The sequence below is a fragment of the Python bivittatus genome, unplaced genomic scaffold (assembly GCF_059951505.1).
Source record: "Python bivittatus isolate LINGU-HERP-01145 unplaced genomic scaffold, Pbiv_v1 ctg000480_np1212, whole genome shotgun sequence".
NCBI lineage: Eukaryota > Metazoa > Chordata > Lepidosauria > Squamata > Pythonidae > Python > Python bivittatus.
Genome location: NW_028277075.1, coordinates 54,751,841 through 54,769,359, shown reverse-complemented (window position 1 = coordinate 54,769,359; position 17,519 = coordinate 54,751,841). Strand labels below are relative to the sequence as shown.

Genomic DNA, 17,519 nt, shown 5'->3' with positions numbered 1-17,519 from the left:
AAAGTCAAAACTAGTACAAGGTACCACAGTATTTGTCCAAACATTTCAGAAAAAGAAAAGAAAAGAATGAATGCATAACAATAAAAAACTGACCTACCTAATTGTTGAAACAAAAGAGCCACACTAGTTCCTGTAACTGGAAGGCTATCATGTAAAGGAGTTTGTATCAGTTGCCTGTCTCCTGCTCCTAGGGAAAACAGTTTCTGTAGAAAGAAGTGTTTAGAAGCTTATTGTGCAAACTATAAGGTGGTTTGAATGATTATCCTGTCCAAATTAAGTTGCACCACTAATTTATATGCTGCCAACAAAACAACACAGGTATGTCCATGTAGTCACCCAAAGTTGAGCTCAACTTGATGGAGAAATTACTGTTATTACTTATCTAATTTACAGTGCAATGTTGGCCATACCAACTCAGAAGATGTCCTCACTATTTCAATAAAGTTTATTTCTAATTAAGTTAATATAGGATTGCAACATGAATTAGGTAATATACACTGACATATAATCTTGGTGTCTAGAAACTCATTAGGAAAAAAGTAATACTTAAAATGACTTCTGATTATTTTCATAAGAGGTTTTTCCTTGTCCCAGACATATAGTACTGTGCAAAAGTTTTAGGCAGGTGTGAAAAAATGCTGTAAAGTAAGAATGCTTTCAAAAATATATATTGTAATTGTTTATGTTTATCAATTTACAAAATGGAATGTGAGTGAACAGAAGAAAAACCCAAATCAAATCAATATTTGAAAGGTTTGAATCACCCTTTACCTTAAAAACAGCATCAATTCTTCTAGGTATACTTGAGCAGAGTTTTTGAAGGAACTTGGCAGGTAGGTTGTTCCAAACATCTTCCAACCACATATCTCCTGTGGATGTAGGCTGCCTCAAAGCCTTCTATCTCTTCATGTAATCCCAGACAGCCTCAATGATGTTGAGATCAGGGCTCTGTGGGGCCAAACCATCACTTCCAGGACTCCTTGTTCTTCTTTACCCTGAAGATAGTTCTTAATGACATTGGCTGTAGGCTTGGGGTCATTGTCCTGCTGCAGAATAAATTTGGGGCCAATCACACACTTCCCTGATGGTATGGCATGATGGATAAGTATCTGCCTATATTTCTCAGCATTGAGGACACCATTGATCTTGACCAAATCTCCAACTCCATTTGCAGAAATGCAGCCCCAAACTTGCAAGGAACCTCCACCATGCTTCACTGCTACCTGCAGACACTCATTATTGTACCACTCTCCAGCCCTTCAGTGAACAAACTGCCTCCTGCTACAGCCAAATATTTCAAATTTTGACTCATCAGTCCAGAGCACCTGCTGCCATTTCTTTGCACCCCAGTTCCTCTGTTTTCCTGCATAGTTGAGTCACTTAGCCTTGTTTCCACATTGGAGGTATGGCTTTTTGGCCGCAATTCTTCCATGAAGACCACTTCTAGCCAGACTTCTCCAGACAGGAAATGGGTATAACTGGGTCCCACTGGTTTCTGCCAGTTCTGCACTGATGGCACTGATGCACATCTTCCAATGTTGAAGGGAAGTAAGCATGATGTGTCTTCCATCTGTTGCATTAAGTTTTCTTGACTGACCACTTCATCTAAAGTCCTCAGCATTGCCCATTTCTTTGTGCTTCTTCAAAAGAGCTTGAACAGCACATCTTGAAACTCCATTCTGCTTTAAAATTTTTGCCTGGGAGAGACCTTGCTGATGCAGTAGAACTACCTTGTATCTTGTTGCTGTGCTCAGTCTTGCCATGGTGTATTACCTGTGACATAAAACTCTCCTCCACAACCTCACCATAGTAGCAGAGTTTGGCTGTTCCTCACCCAGTTTTAAGCCTCCTACACAGCTGTTTCTGTTTCAGTTAATGACTGTGTTTCAACCTACATATGAAATTGATGATCATTAGCATCTGCTTGGTATAATTGGTTAATCATACACCTGACTCTAATCCTACAAGATCCCTGACTTTGTGCAAGTGTACAAAGTGTGCAAGTGTAAGAACTGATGCTATTTTGAAGGCAAAGTCACATCAAATATTGATTTGATTTAGATTTTTCTTCTGTTCACCCACTTTGCATTTTGTAAATTGATAAACATAAACAATTACAATATATATTTTTGAAAGCATGCTTACTTTACAGCATTTTTTCACACCTGCCAAAACCTTTTGCACAGTACTGTATGTGATGAATTAAGAGTCCCATTCTTCAAGGTGCATTACAGAAATCCAAATGGGGTACAGGGATCCCTCATTTCTCATTTAGGGAATGTCAGCACAATCATAAGTTTTTGCTGATTCTACCATTCTCTAAAGCCAGTCTCAGCTAGAAAGACTCCCCCTTAGGCCATTTCTTCTCAAATGTTTTAATCAAAGGACTGTTTTGTAAGAATTTTCAAATTATTAAACTTTACTCTAATGAAAACTTCTTAATACATACTTGGTATATCTCCTGGTATGACATGGTCTACTTTGATTTCAGCATTTTTATGATTATTTGAAATTTGTATTATTAGTTTATTTTTATTTTTTAAATGGATATTCCATATGAATATGGGACCTTCTGTATAAATACCATATATTTCATAGAGAGCAAGCTTAGAAGGAACTTAGCATGGAGACTGACAAAAAATGTAGAAATGGCAGAGGACAAAACTGGTTATTTGTTCAAATTATTAACACCAATTTGAATACATATAAAAACTAGTTTGCTTAGGTATGTATGGCATCAAATAGAAATGAAACTAGTAGGGGCAAATAAGAATATTAATTTCAGCTTTTTCTTCAAGTAACCTGTTGTTCATTCTTCAGACCAGTCAGCTGTGATGTGCCATTGCCTTCCCATTCTCCCAAAACAAGTGGTAAAACCCCTTACTAATGGCTTCACCATCATGCCCAACTTTTGTTACTTGCAGTAATGTTTTTGCTAAAAAGGAACAGTTCATACTAACATCCATGGCTGTTTTTAATCATAAATCTTTAATTACCAACATTAATCTAAGCATTATTTTTGTTAAAATCTAGTTTATCATATTTCAAAAAATCAACATTTCCATAGAAATACATGGGATCCTGAAGCAGTAAATTACATCAGAATTTAAAGACTTAAAGTATTTAAAGAAAAAAAAACCTTAATCCCTCATGGAAACTGAGGGGAAAATTAAAAGCAATATATTCTGTAACACCAGTAATAAAAAAGGCTGAGCTGTGCAAAGTTCAGCACTGATACAATGCCCTGGAAAGGCAACTGCAATGACAAATTAACTTCTTGACCTTATTTTGGAATGGAATCCTTGCACTCTTTAGAAGACAGACCACTGGAACACACCTAATTGAGCTATAACCTTTTATTAAATCAAACTATATGAAGGATTAATTTTTCCTTTCTTCTTAAATTAAATTAACTGGATAAATAACCTCTCTTCTTCTTTTTTCCCTTTTTACCTGTGACCCTCCAGCAGCAGGAACAAAGCATGAACAGAGATTTGCAATGAGACTTTCCAATGAAACATTCAGGTTGTCCACATACACAGTGTACACTATGCCAAGGCAAGCCTAAAATATGAAATAAGAATACATAAAATCGCCACCTGGAGAAAAGCAAATATTAATAATGATTGGAAAATACAGCATAGTATTAAAAATGTAGCATAAAATATGAGTATATAAACATGCCACAGAAGAATCATGTGGTTAAATAACATTGCACTCTATAGCTGAATTTGTGTCTATATAAACCACAAACGTATCTAAATAAATCTAATCTTGAAACAGATCATACTGTTTTTCTCAATAGCAATTACTCAGGTAGAAGACTAGGACAGATTAGCCACTGAAGAAAGATACAATTGCTGAATTCAAATGCAGTCCCTTATTTCTACAGGAAGCTTGCCATAATTTAGTGGTTCAAGGGGCTTCCTTCCCCTTCAAGCTACTACTGTGCAATCTGCCTGCTGGAATTAAAAGTTATACCAAAGAAAACAAGGGCATTTTAACTAAGGTCATAATTGGGCAAAATTCTTAATGATCCAGACATTCGTGGTTGTAGTGCCTGGGGTAGATATAACCCTCCTTTTTTGCAATTTTGTCTGTTCTGATTTCTTCATCATACAAAGCTAGACTATAACTCATAAATGAGGCAACATGGGGAACAATAATTTCCTATTATTTTGCGGGGGGGATCATTTTTTGTTTGCTTTTTCAAAATCACGTAAAGAAAACTGCATTGCATTAATCCATACAAGGAAATCAGTGTAGTAAAACAGTTAAGGTGTTGGCCAGAGTAGGAGACTCAAGTTCTAGCATACCATGGAAGCCCACCTGGATGACTTTGAACCCACTGGATGACTTTGAATCAGCTGGGCTATATTATTTATAGGTCAACCCACCTCACAGTGTTATTGTGGGGGAAAAACTGAGAGTACTATATAAACTAGTTAGAGCTCCTGGAGAAAAGGCAGGATGTATATTTATTAAATAAATATGGCTGTTACAGAGGTTAATTATTTTACCTTTGTTATCTATCAGAAATATGCATACATAAAAATGTTATTTATAGGTTCTTTACCCTGAATATTTCTGGATAATCCAACCTGGACACCAATACTAGGCTTTTTGGAGCAAATACTTCTGCAGGCTGAATCAACCCAGATTCCTGCTCACCTTCAGTTACTCTTGATCCCTTGAAAAAAGATATGCATCAATCAACAAATAGAAGGTGATCACTGGAGAAATAGTATGAAAAATGCTACAATCAAAAATTATATTACATTTAAATAGATTTTAGAAATTTAAATCAACAGAATGTAACCTGTATCTCATATCTACAAATCATACCACCCAAATTATACAATCGCCACAGAATTCAGCACACTGATAAAATACATAGTATTGAAGTGTATTATACTGTACAAAGCATGGTAAATGGTATGTACTTCACATAGGTTAGGTAGACATTGCATTTTGAAGCTAGCACAACATACAGCATATCAGTTTTCAATAAAAATGGGAGTTGATATAGCCATGCATGCATTCTAATTCCTTTTCTTTCCTTATTATCTATTTGTTCAAAGGGCATAATTCCAAAGAGAACAGTACATCATTTCTCAAAGGCCCCTCTTGGGGGTGGCATCTCCCTCTGATTCTGTTCAAATCTGTTGCTTCTTTCTAGGACTCTTCAACACAGCCGCCTTAACCTGCTTGTCCCTTACACTACAACCAGCTGGAAATGAAGGTGGCTTCAGGAATTGCAGTCAGGATTTTTAATCCATTCTTCAGTTCTGGCTAGGTGTTCCCTCTGGATTGTGGCTACCATGGCCCCTGATTCTTTATCCCTCCAATCCATGCCAGAAATGCAAGCACAGGTTGCTTTTGTTTTCGTTGAATCCTCAAGCATGGCATCTTCCCCCTGATGTACCAGTGAACCACGAAGTAAGGAAACCCCACAGTTGTAACTTCTTTTCTGTCACTTGGGCTAGAAGGAAAAACGGGCAGAACCCCTGCCAATTTCATCTTTAAAAAAAAAAATCCAGTTTTTCATCAGTCCAATTGGGAAAATCCTTTCAGAAGTGGACAGGCAGCCCAGATAATGAAGGACAGCAACCAGTGCCTGGAGGGAAGGGGATGTTCCTGACTCTGGGTACTGTAGCAATTAAACAAAGGCATTTGCCTGAAACAGAATAAACCATAGCAGGCAGACTGCTCAGCACTGCTTATGACAATTTTTTTAAAAACACACACTATTTCTGACACAGAGCAAGACTTGAGGATTTTGTGCATTCCTGTCCCTGAGAGATGGGTGGGGGCACATCCTCACTCAGAGGCAAGCAGGATGTGCAGATGAACCCCTAGTCAGGAGGACTGGGTCTGACACAATAGCTAGAGCTACTTTGGAACCAGAACCCAGATTCTGCATTTATTATTGTCCATTTTAACTGTTTCTTCTATTGATCTTTGCTTTTCACATTCAAAGTTTGCAATGACAAAACAAAGCTGGTAGGGGTAATTAATCCTTCAGAGGAAAGAGAGAATATTCAAAAAGATTGAGACAGGCTTGACTGAAGGGCTGAAATGAGTAGAATGGGAGAAATGTAAAGTTTACATCTGGATAAGAAAAATAAACTAAATCCTATTAGAAACTGTTAAAAGATCTGGGTATATTTGGCCTACAGAAAAGAAGATTGAGGGGGTGAGATGTTAATAGTCTTCATATCTAAAAAGCTTTCAAATGGAAGAGGGAGTGAACATATTCTCTATTGCCCAAGACGGCAGGATCAGAATCGACAAATTAAGAATACAAGGAGACAGGTTTAGGCTAGAGATTAGGAGGAACTTCTTGACTGTATGAACTGTCAGCCAGATATCATATGTAGTTAGTTCTCCTTCACTAGAGATCTTTAAACAGGCTGGATGATCATCTATCAGAGATGATTTAATGAATTCTAAACTAAGCAGATGTTGGACTAGATTATCTGTAAAATCTCTTTTAGCTCTTTGATTCTATGACTTGTACTGGCCTCTTCCGCAGTTTCTTTTTACATAAGAAACCCCTTACCAACCAAAAATGTTAACTGCCATATCTACCCTTGATCCTCCTCCTCAGGTGGGGAAGATTTATCAGGAGATGAAAGTATCTAGAAAGTAATCTAAATGCAGGAACTCTAAAACTCAGTAAATCCCAGCATTTTTAAAATTCCAGCTTGTAACCATATTATCTCATGCAACATTTCAGTCCTTGATGCAAACAAATGATGTAAACTCCTTTTGCTAGAAAAAAGAAATGTAAACAGATTACAGAACAGAAGAGAATCATGGCTTTGCAGAAAATTGTAGCAGAACAAAGTGTTTTCTCAAATGTATTACTCAGCATTTTGTAAAATAAATGACAAAATTCCATATATGGTAATTAAACAAATAGTACTACATCAAGTTTATACTAGCCACAACCAGTATCAAAGGATGATACATGTTCTTTCATTTCCAACATTCCTAGAATTGTTTAACAAATACGAAGTGACACAATAAACTGTAGACAATGTTCTGAGTTTCCGGTTATTGTGTATTCCCTCTCTGATGCCAAATTATTTCTTCACATCTATTGTAAGTTTTTAACATCCTCATCCTTATTTATGAGGAGGAGGAAAAGGCACTGCACAATTCTGTATATCTGGCACAATCTGTAAAGTACAAACAACCCCATGGTAATAATAAATTCGTTTTTACTATAAGGAACAATCCAAGACCCCCCATGCACATTTAGTAACGAGATGATCACATACTACAGCAAACTTTATATATGTTCTCTCTTATTAAAAATGAACTTCCAGATATTTACCTCTCTGTAAAGCAGGGCTTCCCAAATATTTTGGTTGATGGGAACATTTGGAATTTGGAGAGCATGAATTTGGAGGGCACTTTAAAAAAACAGATATACCTATTATAAAGACTTGTCTATCAAAATAATAACCAGTAAAGCTGTTCATAACATTTTCTAATCTCTTATGAAGCCCTATTACTGCAGCTTGCTTCTGAGCAGTGGGCTTATTTCCAAAAGAAAACAGTGGCTACAGCCTCTTATCTTTTGGCCCCTGGAATATGGACTGGACCCAGAAGCATTTTTAGAAACAAAGATTGGGCTTGAGGCTGCTACTTTGCAGCAAATAATTACTTTCCATTTTAAAAAATACAAAAGTAAAAAGATAATAGATGGGGCATAGATCTTTGTGGCTACCAATAATGGTGTCCATATACCTGCTGGCAGCTGCAGGCACCAGATTGGAGATCCACATTCTAAGACATTTATTGAAAACATGCTGATTTTTTTGGAGGGGGGGAGGGGGGGATGGCAGGTTGATTCATCAAAGGACAATACATATTTTATTTTAAAAAGTATCTGGCAATAGCTTCCAGAATTCCATGCATTCTTTCCCCATGTCTTTGATAAATGATAAAATTTTATTATTATTTATCATAATTAACATTTTAGACAACAATGTTACCTCTAACACAGTATTTTAAGGTAAAAAATTAACAATACTTCTAGTTTTCTATGTTCCAAGATATTGAACACAATGTGGGAATTTCATTAGCAGATTTGACAATAATGTTCTATATAACTTAAAGAATTCTGAAGAGAAGCATCACTATATGAGCCATATTAAAGGTTAATTTTAGATGTATACTACAAAAAAGTCAGTAAAAGCCAAATTAGGCAGAAAGTTTTTTATTTTTAAAAAACTATATATGATTTTTATTTTAAGTCTTACTGTTAAATAAGAAGAAAAGAAAGAAACTCAATCCTGTTTAATTAATCATTTGAAGCATTGTGGCTAAAATACTGTAAATTTATTCATATTATTGCCTAATTATTTTTTTACTTGTCACTTTCCCCCATCCCTCCCTGATAAAAGTATTAGTTGGTTGTCCTCTTACCAAATGTATAATTCTGTGGCATCTCTTTAATTCTTCCCTATATGCCAAAGCCAGGAATGCTCACTTTCCTAACAGAACAACTTAAACTGTTTTGGAATTGAAAACACACAACGAAATGGCCTAAAATACTTTTGGATTCATATAAATATATATCAAGATTATATCCTAAAATTACCATAGTATACATACGATAGACAGACAGACAGACAGAATATTCGTGCTGTTTTATCCATATTTATATTTATAATTTTTTTTTACTGGAAAGCAATTAAACAAATGTGGGATGATATTAATTAAGAATGTTTTCAATATATTATTGAAGTTGAATATGAACACTTATCTACTTAGGTAATTTATATGTTAGGCACACAGTTCAAAAACAGTAGCCTTCCTTCAGCTATAAGACATGCTATGGTATGTACGTCTTTAGAAACTAGTTCGTATTAGGTGAAGACCCCAAATGCAAACAAAGTTTTTAAATTAATGAGCTGAAGGTATTTAAGGCAACATTGAAGCATCAGAGAAGTAACCAAAGCACACATGTAAGATCCTAATATAATATGAAATAAGATCCTAAGAGGATTGGGGGAGATCTGGCTTGTTGGCAATGTGTGGGAGAAGGATATAGGAGTACTAGTGGAAAACCAAACTGAACAGGAATAAGCAAGCTGGTACAACAGCTGAAAAAAAGCATGCAATCTTGGAATGCATTAATAGAACCACTGTATCCAGATGATGGACATTAACAGTTAACATACTTGGACTATTATGTCCAGTTTTGAGCAGTGTGTTTTAAAAGGAACATGGAAAGATCCTGGAACTGATTCATAGGAGAGCTACCAGGTTGGTAAGAGGTCTGGAAACCAAACCCTATGAGGAATAGTTAAAGGAGTCGGGCATGGCTAAGACAGGATGTGATGGAAGTGTACAAAATCATGCATGTTATACAGAAAATGAGCAAGGAAATGTTTTTCTTCCTCTGTCAAAATAGTAAGACTAGGAGGCATCCAATGAAGCTAACTGGAAGATTTAAAACAGAAAAAAGAAAGCACTGCTTCTTGCAGCACATAATTACCTATGAAATTCTTCACCAGACATGGTAAGAGCCACAAACCTGGATGCCTTTTAAAAGGGATCCAAGTTAAATTAAGGGTTAAATTAATGGAGGACAAGTCAAAGGCTACTGATCTGGAAGAAGTGTTATACCTCTTGGAGGCAGCATATCTCCAAATACCAACTCCAAGGGAATAATGGTGAGGTTGGGATATGCCTCCATCTTCCACTTGGGAACATTCCAGAAGCATCTGGTTGGCCACCATGGGAAAGAAATCTTGGACTATGATGGGCCTTGGCCTGATCCACCAAGGCTGCTTGAGTGTTCTTAACTAACTGAAGTGCTTATATTTTGGAAATTATTATGTAAAATAAGTTGCATTTCAGATGTGAGATAAGAGAAAAACAGATACAGTACACCATTGCAATCCAGTAGAAGAAATGTTCTAGAATAGTTTGACATTCTACAGAGAACAATCAAGCCAAAACTAACACCCTATCTTATCTAACGAAGGAAGTAATGGATGAAGATTTAATCAACTGTAATCAAATGCTATATGCTTTTACAAAATGTAATACTGAGGTTTTCATGATACTGATTAATTTCTTCATTAGTGCAGGTGCAGAAAATATTGTTCACAAAACAAGCTTGTTGTATAATAAGTTATTTAAGCTATTGAGTATCAGAGGATCCCAATAATTTATTTACAAATTATTAATATTTTAAAAATTAAAAGAAATTCTCAAAATCTGGAGTAGGCAGCAACACATTTATAATAAATAACAAATTTAACAAATTCAAGAAATCAAATAAAGTTGCTTATATCTCTAACTCAGAGTTCTCACTTGAGGCACAGATGACCAGGCTCAAATTATCCTACTTCAGATACATTATGCGATGACCTAGCTCTCTAGAAAAAGCCCTACTGCTGGGAAAGCTGGAAGGAGAGAGAAGAAGATAACAACCAGCAGCAAGGTGGATGGACTCAGTTACAGTAGCGATGAGTACATCATTGGAAGAACTGAAAGACGAGGTTAGGGATAGATCGTCATGGAGAAAATCTATGTGGTCACTAGGAGTAAAAAATGAGTTGATGGCACATAATCATGTCAGGATTTTCTTTCTCATGGGAAAGGATTCATCCCGTTATCTTTACAACAATAACAAATAATATTTTGACTACAGAGATCATGTGAAAAACACCTGTTATTGTGTGTTGTGTATTGTGTTATTTACTGCCACCTATTGGCGTGTGTATGCCAGTTACCCAGTGGGGGTGGCATAGAGCTATAATACAAGGGGAGGAAAATGTTCAGTCTCTCTGAGTAGTTGTTAGTTGTTTTAGTGTTAGTCACTATGTAGGTTTTATGAGCTACGTAGTTGTAACAAAGTACCAAGTAGTGTACCTCTTCTCTAAGAGTTTGTAGCTAGAGATTTTGTTAAGCTTGTGTTGCTAATAAGTCTTGGATGCTACATTACATGAGAAGATGTGTTTTTCTTTATATTTTGTATGATATTTGCATTTTATGGAATTTTGCATTTTTATCAATAAACACCAGTTAGTATATATTTTCTGACTGGATTTCTTTGGGAAACAAGAAATGGACATTGCATTGTGTTTGCTGTCATGGCTAATATTTTCCTGGAGTTTTTGCTGCGCTCTGCACAAACAGGAGTGTTTGTGATTATCACTCTGCCCGACAAATCAATCAATATCCCTGTAAATAACAGTCCTCCACTTTCTTCATAATACTGTGGAAAACTGTTTTGATGATCCTTTAGAAAGATAAATTAATTGATGTTGTCTATTAAGCTTTGTGTTTCATTTTTATGTTCAGTTTAGATTTAGGGAAACAAAAAAATATATGCAAGAACAATGTTGCTCCTTAAAAACCATAACTGTGAAAATTTACTAAATTAAAAAAATAATGCAGTGGCATGGATAGCAAATAAATTGGTGGGAAGGCAGTACCTGCTATCACAATTTTTCTTCTATCAACGATAGTGTATAAACTTCAGCATTAAGGCTAACTTAAACAAAACTTAAATATGCAGAATCAGAATATCAATTGCTGGCAAATTTAATTATAAAAGTATTATGATACTACTATTACAAACTGCACCAAAAGCCACACGCACAAAGATGGTTCATTTCTTTCTGCACCTGAAATAATTTTATATTTTTACAGATAGAGTAGATGTTCTAGACTCTAATGTAATATTCCCAAAGGACCAGATTACTAGTCTGAGGACCCTGCTGCACTCAGCATTATTTTGAAGGCCCAGGCTGCAATTATGGCTTTTTATCAAAGATAAATGAGCTAAATCTAGTAGTGGAAGATAATGAGGCTTGGTCAGCAACACTTCCAGCTCTTTATTCAATGATCATTGGGTGCCTGCTTCCCAAGAAAAAGGGACCCCGAACAATAGGAAGCAAAGATTCTTTTACACGTTGGGGTTGAAAGACAGGAAATCTGAGGGATCTGATTTCCAGGCAAGTTTCTGAGGAAGTGAGATAGGTGTTAAACAGGGGGAAAGTCGTAAAACAAAAGTCGCATCTCTATGACAGACAGCGAGCCAAGGATTCTATTGCTAACGAGGACTGGAATTTTGAGATAATCGGATACCCATGCTTGATTAGGTGGAATGCCTGCTGTCTCTCACCTTGTTTTAACAAAGCGTCCTCACTGAACCTTTAGGCGGACAGGTGAGAGCTTTCTCATTGTCTTTGTTATGACAGTGTTAGGAGGAGTTCAGAAAGAAATTATATACACCCCCCCCAACTTGGATAATTAAGTTTTATAGTGAATAGATATAAATTAATAAACATTTATAAAGATGTTTATAATAAAATGTTCCTAGTATAGAAAAGCTAATAAGATTAAATGTATTATCATGATTCAAGCAATGTTATCCTGTTACTAATAAAACTGCAAAAAAAAAAGAAAAGAAGAGGTTACTATTATTCACAGTATTATAAGAAAACTCCATTTGACTTTAGCCAAAAAGCAATGCTAAAAGGAAACAGTTTAAAACACTATTAAAAAAATCACAATTATATATTGCATTATTTGGATTCTTAGATTTTCCCTCTAAAACATGCCAAATAATATGTCATTGACAAATCATTTAAAAATCCAAATTGGGTCAATTAATTCAGCAACTATTTTTGGACTACTCAGAACTGTCCAAATGTTAATCAGAAACATATTTTAAAAAGTAGTTGCCAAACAGGTTACACCCAAAATCTAAACTAGCATTTCTATTTTAAGGAATGCATTCATATCTAAATACATGTGTCTTAAGGGGAAGATATTCTATTTCAAATTTGGACAATGATTGAGCAAATATTTATTTATTTTATTTATTTAGCAAATTTATATAGCCTATAAATAGGACAGGGCATATAGTTTGTAATTGTACAAACATATTGAGATAAATCCCATACAAATTTTCACATTTTTTAATTTCTATATAAAAACAATATTTTAGAACACTGCACCATTATAGTTTGTATTTTATTATATAACACATAAATAAAATATAAGTTAGGTATACAGATTTGCTTTCTTCCAATACACAACCATCCAGCAGAGGGAGCAGGATGTTTAAAAAAATTCTACTGGAATGTAGTAAGAAGAAACTGGTATTAAATCATTTAGCACCAGTTAAGTATTATGTTGAATTGTTCTCTGAAAACTCAAAACAGTTATTGGAAACATTTCACTAATTAGACAAAAAAAGCACCTACAGTTCAAGTAAGTATTCCTATATTTCTGAGGCTAAATGCAGTAAATTAAGTATTAACACATGAAATATACATTAAGAATAGATCAACTGTTAAATATTTCAGAATTTGGCAATTTGTTTAATGTAAATATTAACTTAATTCAAGGTTCAGAAGTAATTGTTGCTGTCTTACTGCAAACAAAGCAAAATAACAGCAAGTATTATTAAGTTCTGATCCCCAGGGCAGATGTTTCTATTGGAATTGAATGGCTATTGATATGTGCAAATGAAGGAGGAATTTTAACGACATTAAAGTTACAAAGAGTAGGACGGTACAGAATATGTATCTATATATTTACTTAGGGATGTATCTGTATCTATCCATTCATCAGGGTCAGAGCAAGCTAGTAAGTATATAAGGGTAGTATAATTCCCTCTAAGTTGAAAAAATTGTTTTAGGTGCTCTCCTACTTTGAACATTATGTTTTGTCGTATTTACCTGCAAATCGATCTCAGCTTCATAGAACGTTAGGCAAGAACAATAGTGTCGTTCAGAGTTTATATCTGTCAAAACCACCACAAAAAATGTAGGTTGTTTCCTTTCTCTGGATAAATGCCATCCTCCAGGTTGACAAAACTAAGAAAAAAGCAAGCACAGAGAGAGTTTAATTCAAAGATATACTGTATTAGAGAACAAGAATAAGACTTATTTTATAAAATAATACTTAATTATAATTGACAGCATAGCATATTATTTGATAATGTCAAAGTCAGTATTGTGGGGATCTAAAATCAATTCAGGAATATAAGAAATCCAGCCTGCTTACAGCAGGAATGACAAAATACAGCACTGCAGATGTTCTACTAATTCTCAAAAGAATCTTATATTTTTCTTTTGGTTTTGTACCAGACTCCCATCAATATTTCAGTTTAATTACTAATGTCATCTAAAAAGACACAAACACTGTAATTCATGTTATACACTAACTTATTAAAATATGTACAGAGTTGGCTCTTTCAATGTTGTATTCTGATACACAGCTATGGGTCCGGAAGCATTCAAACACGGGTTTATTTAGGACAAGGGTCTATGCAGACTAACCTAGATAACATGACACTTGCATAACAAGATATAATTTGATTTCCCACAAAATGACCCTAAGAACTGGTGTTGCATTTATAACATTCAGTTAAGCTAGCAAATATTTTAAGCACTCTTTTTCTTTAAAAAAAATAGCCAAAGCTTATCTCTTCCATAAATCTTTAGAAGACCCTCTAATAAGAACGTCTATTAGTGTTCAGTGTACATCAAATATTTATGATCTCTATTTCCTAATGTATAGTTTTAAAAAAATTAAATAAAGTCTGGATCAAAATATTTTAACAGAAAATATTCTGTTCTGTCAGAAATAAACTGTTCTGTCCAGGAATACAGTTCTTAATAAATGTAAGAAACCTAATAAAGCCAATGAACGATTTCAGATTCTTTTTCTGAATTTTTCATCAATTCAGAAGTATTTCACACAATATGTTTCTTTCTCCAAGCAAATGGCAACTGTTTTTTTTATCACTTATGCACTGGCTTGAGCAGGAGGAGCACCTGACCAACTTTATCTGAGTTCAGAAGCTAAGCAAGGCCAGGCCTGGTTAGTATACAACCAGGAGACTACCAGATCTGTAGCTTAGACTGAATATCACACCGGAAGAAACAAAGACAAATTAGTTTTGTACTTTTGCAAGGAAAACTGCATGGATATGTCCATGAAAATACCAGCTTAGCTTGATGGAGACTTGATCTTACCCTAAATACAAATCCTAATAATAGTGGTACTTTTTGAATGATATCTGTGACCACCCCATTCACAGTTGCATTGTCCACAGAAATCAAGATTATTTATGTTATGGAACACAATAGAAAAGCATATTTTCTGAATAATGTAATAAACAAAAAGAATATTGTGTGTTGTGTGTGAAAATATTGTATTAGCTGGCTCTCAGTTTACTAGACAAGCGACATGAATGACATATTCAATGATATACTATAGATCACATTAGGTATTTAGATATTTCTACTAAGTATCAGATGCATAACACTATTATAAGCAATAGAATAAGGAAGTCATATGCTCTTTCAAGAGAAAGAAAGAAATGCTGTTTAAAAATATATACTGTCTTATTTATACATATATAAAAAAGCTTTTATACATATATAAAAAAGCTATAAATGTGACAGTATATATTTTTTATAGCACAGCATTTTCAGTGCACAGATTTTAATGAAAATGAAAATGAAAATTGCTCCCTGCAGCAAACAAAACCAAGCAGTTCAAATACAAAACCATACAATATTTATTAATTAATTTATTGTACTTTTATGCAGCTTCATTCAGGCAAATCGTAGTGGCTTACAATAAAATGTATAACATATGACAAAGTAAATAATACAATCTATAGAGTAATAAACATTCATTCTAATTAATTCATAAAATCATAATGAATAACAGCACTATACATATTCTAACCATCTAATTATGTCCGTGCTGGCTTGAATAACTAAGTTTTTAATATCTTTCTAAATATTAATAGTGAGGATACATTTCTGATTTCTAAGGGTAGCTGGCTCCATAGGAGGGAAGTTTCAGCAGAAAATACTTGTCTCCAAGTCACCTTCCATTGTACCTCACAGACTCTTGAGAAATGCTTTCTACCAGCATACGCTTGGTGGGCAGATTCTACTTGAAGCAGTTTCACTGATATCCAGATCCTAACTCATGTAGGCTTTTATAGGTTATTATCAGCACCTTGAATTGTGAATTATGGCAGCTCAAATGCATAATGTCAAATTCTGATAGAAGTAGATGCAGTACATAAAGTGTTGCTATTAAACATAATGTCATGCTGATAAACTAGAACTATATCTTATGTAAACACAACTAATCAATTGATTATAGGTTGCTTAGCCCACAGCTAAAATGCAGTATATGAATATCAGTGTTGTTTCACAAACTAATCAGACAACGCAGTTATTTGACTGAGGATATCAGAAACACCATCCAATACATACCAAAATCTCTACAGCCCTTATAGAATTGAGAGACAAATGAAGAATGATAGAAAAATAAAAAATAAAATAAAATAAAATAAAGACACTCTCGACCCGAACTCAGATTCTGGTGACTACAGGACACAGTAGAGCTTTCAACCCAGGATATTAAGCTAGTGTCCCTCCCTATCCATTACACTAATATAGATCCTCCAAGATTTTCTTGGAAGCTTTCACTTATATTTGAATTTGAATGTAGTAGATGACAAAGTAATCATTTACAGTGCTCTGTTTAGATTTTCAATATGCTGGAAATACAACACACTGAATATGGTTTCTGCGAAGTTTCCTGCATAGTTTCAATGATTTCTGGCAACATCAGTATTAATATCAGAGCAAAAGCAGCTAACTGGACTGAGTGGGGCAGTGAATTACATATTGGAATTTCAAGCCTTTTTTTATTCTAATTTTAAAGCACCTGTTTCATAAAATCTGTTCCTTATTTTAAAAAATAGAAACTCCTGAAGGAGACTCAATGGGACCCTGGTCTCCAACTGCTGCAGCCTGAACAGTTTTCTGGATAGTAAAATAACCCTTTAGCGGTGTGCTGTTAAATTTTCAGGAATTTTGCAAGCTGGTTGAAAGCAGAACTGAGCCCCTAGTGCGACAATCAGCTGTTCTGCAGCTAGCAGCATGGTGGCAGAAATGGAGTCAGGAAACCCAGTTCTTAATCCTTTACTAGCACACCACTGCCTCTACACCAAATAATGGAAGGAGGCTGAGTCTCAGTGTTTTATTAGCATTACTTGAAGTCTTTCTGTGAATAGCATCCTGCCAACGGCAATTTCCTAGAAACTTTGCAGAGCAAAATACATGAAAGAGTAGAGAACAGTGCTATGAGTGCTATGAATGCTATGAATGGAATGCATTAAATCCAGTATCAAATCCAACATCAAATATGTTCTGAGTACTAAGGTCAACAGTACCAGAGATGAAACTTTATGAAACAGTTGAAACAAAGTCAAATGCATCTTCTCAACAGCAGTTGTGGATAATAATAATAAAGTCAACTCTACACAGATGCCAAACAAATGCCAAAGCTGGGAAAGAGATGTCTAAGTAGGTGGGAATGGAATCAAATGAAATGTCAGCAATCAGAAACTTTAGTAAGAAACTTGCCCTTGAAATGGGCAAGGTTATGTTGTGAGCAAAATAGCAAGGCTGTTATAACAAAGATTTGTCCTTGATGTCAGT

General features: G+C 34.9%; 1 protein-coding gene across 3 annotated transcripts in view; it reads right to left on the bottom strand.

The window, feature by feature from the left end:
* Positions 1-17,519, bottom strand: part of SBF2 (SET binding factor 2) — a 270,236-nt gene that overhangs the window by 139,421 nt on the left and 113,296 nt on the right. For 2 of the 3 annotated variants that reach the window (XM_088145943.1, XM_088145944.1), the window contains exons 3-6: positions 13,722-13,859; positions 4,577-4,690; positions 3,454-3,564; positions 98-203 (exon numbers count right to left, since the gene is read on the bottom strand). In XM_088145943.1, coding sequence (XP_088002069.1) covers positions 98-203; positions 3,454-3,564; positions 4,577-4,690; positions 13,722-13,859 — 469 coding nt within the window. Of the gene's footprint in view, positions 1-97; positions 204-3,453; positions 3,565-4,576; positions 4,691-7,342; positions 7,422-13,721; positions 13,860-17,519 lie in introns of all 3 variants that reach the window. The other variant, XM_088145945.1, reaches the window with a different exon arrangement.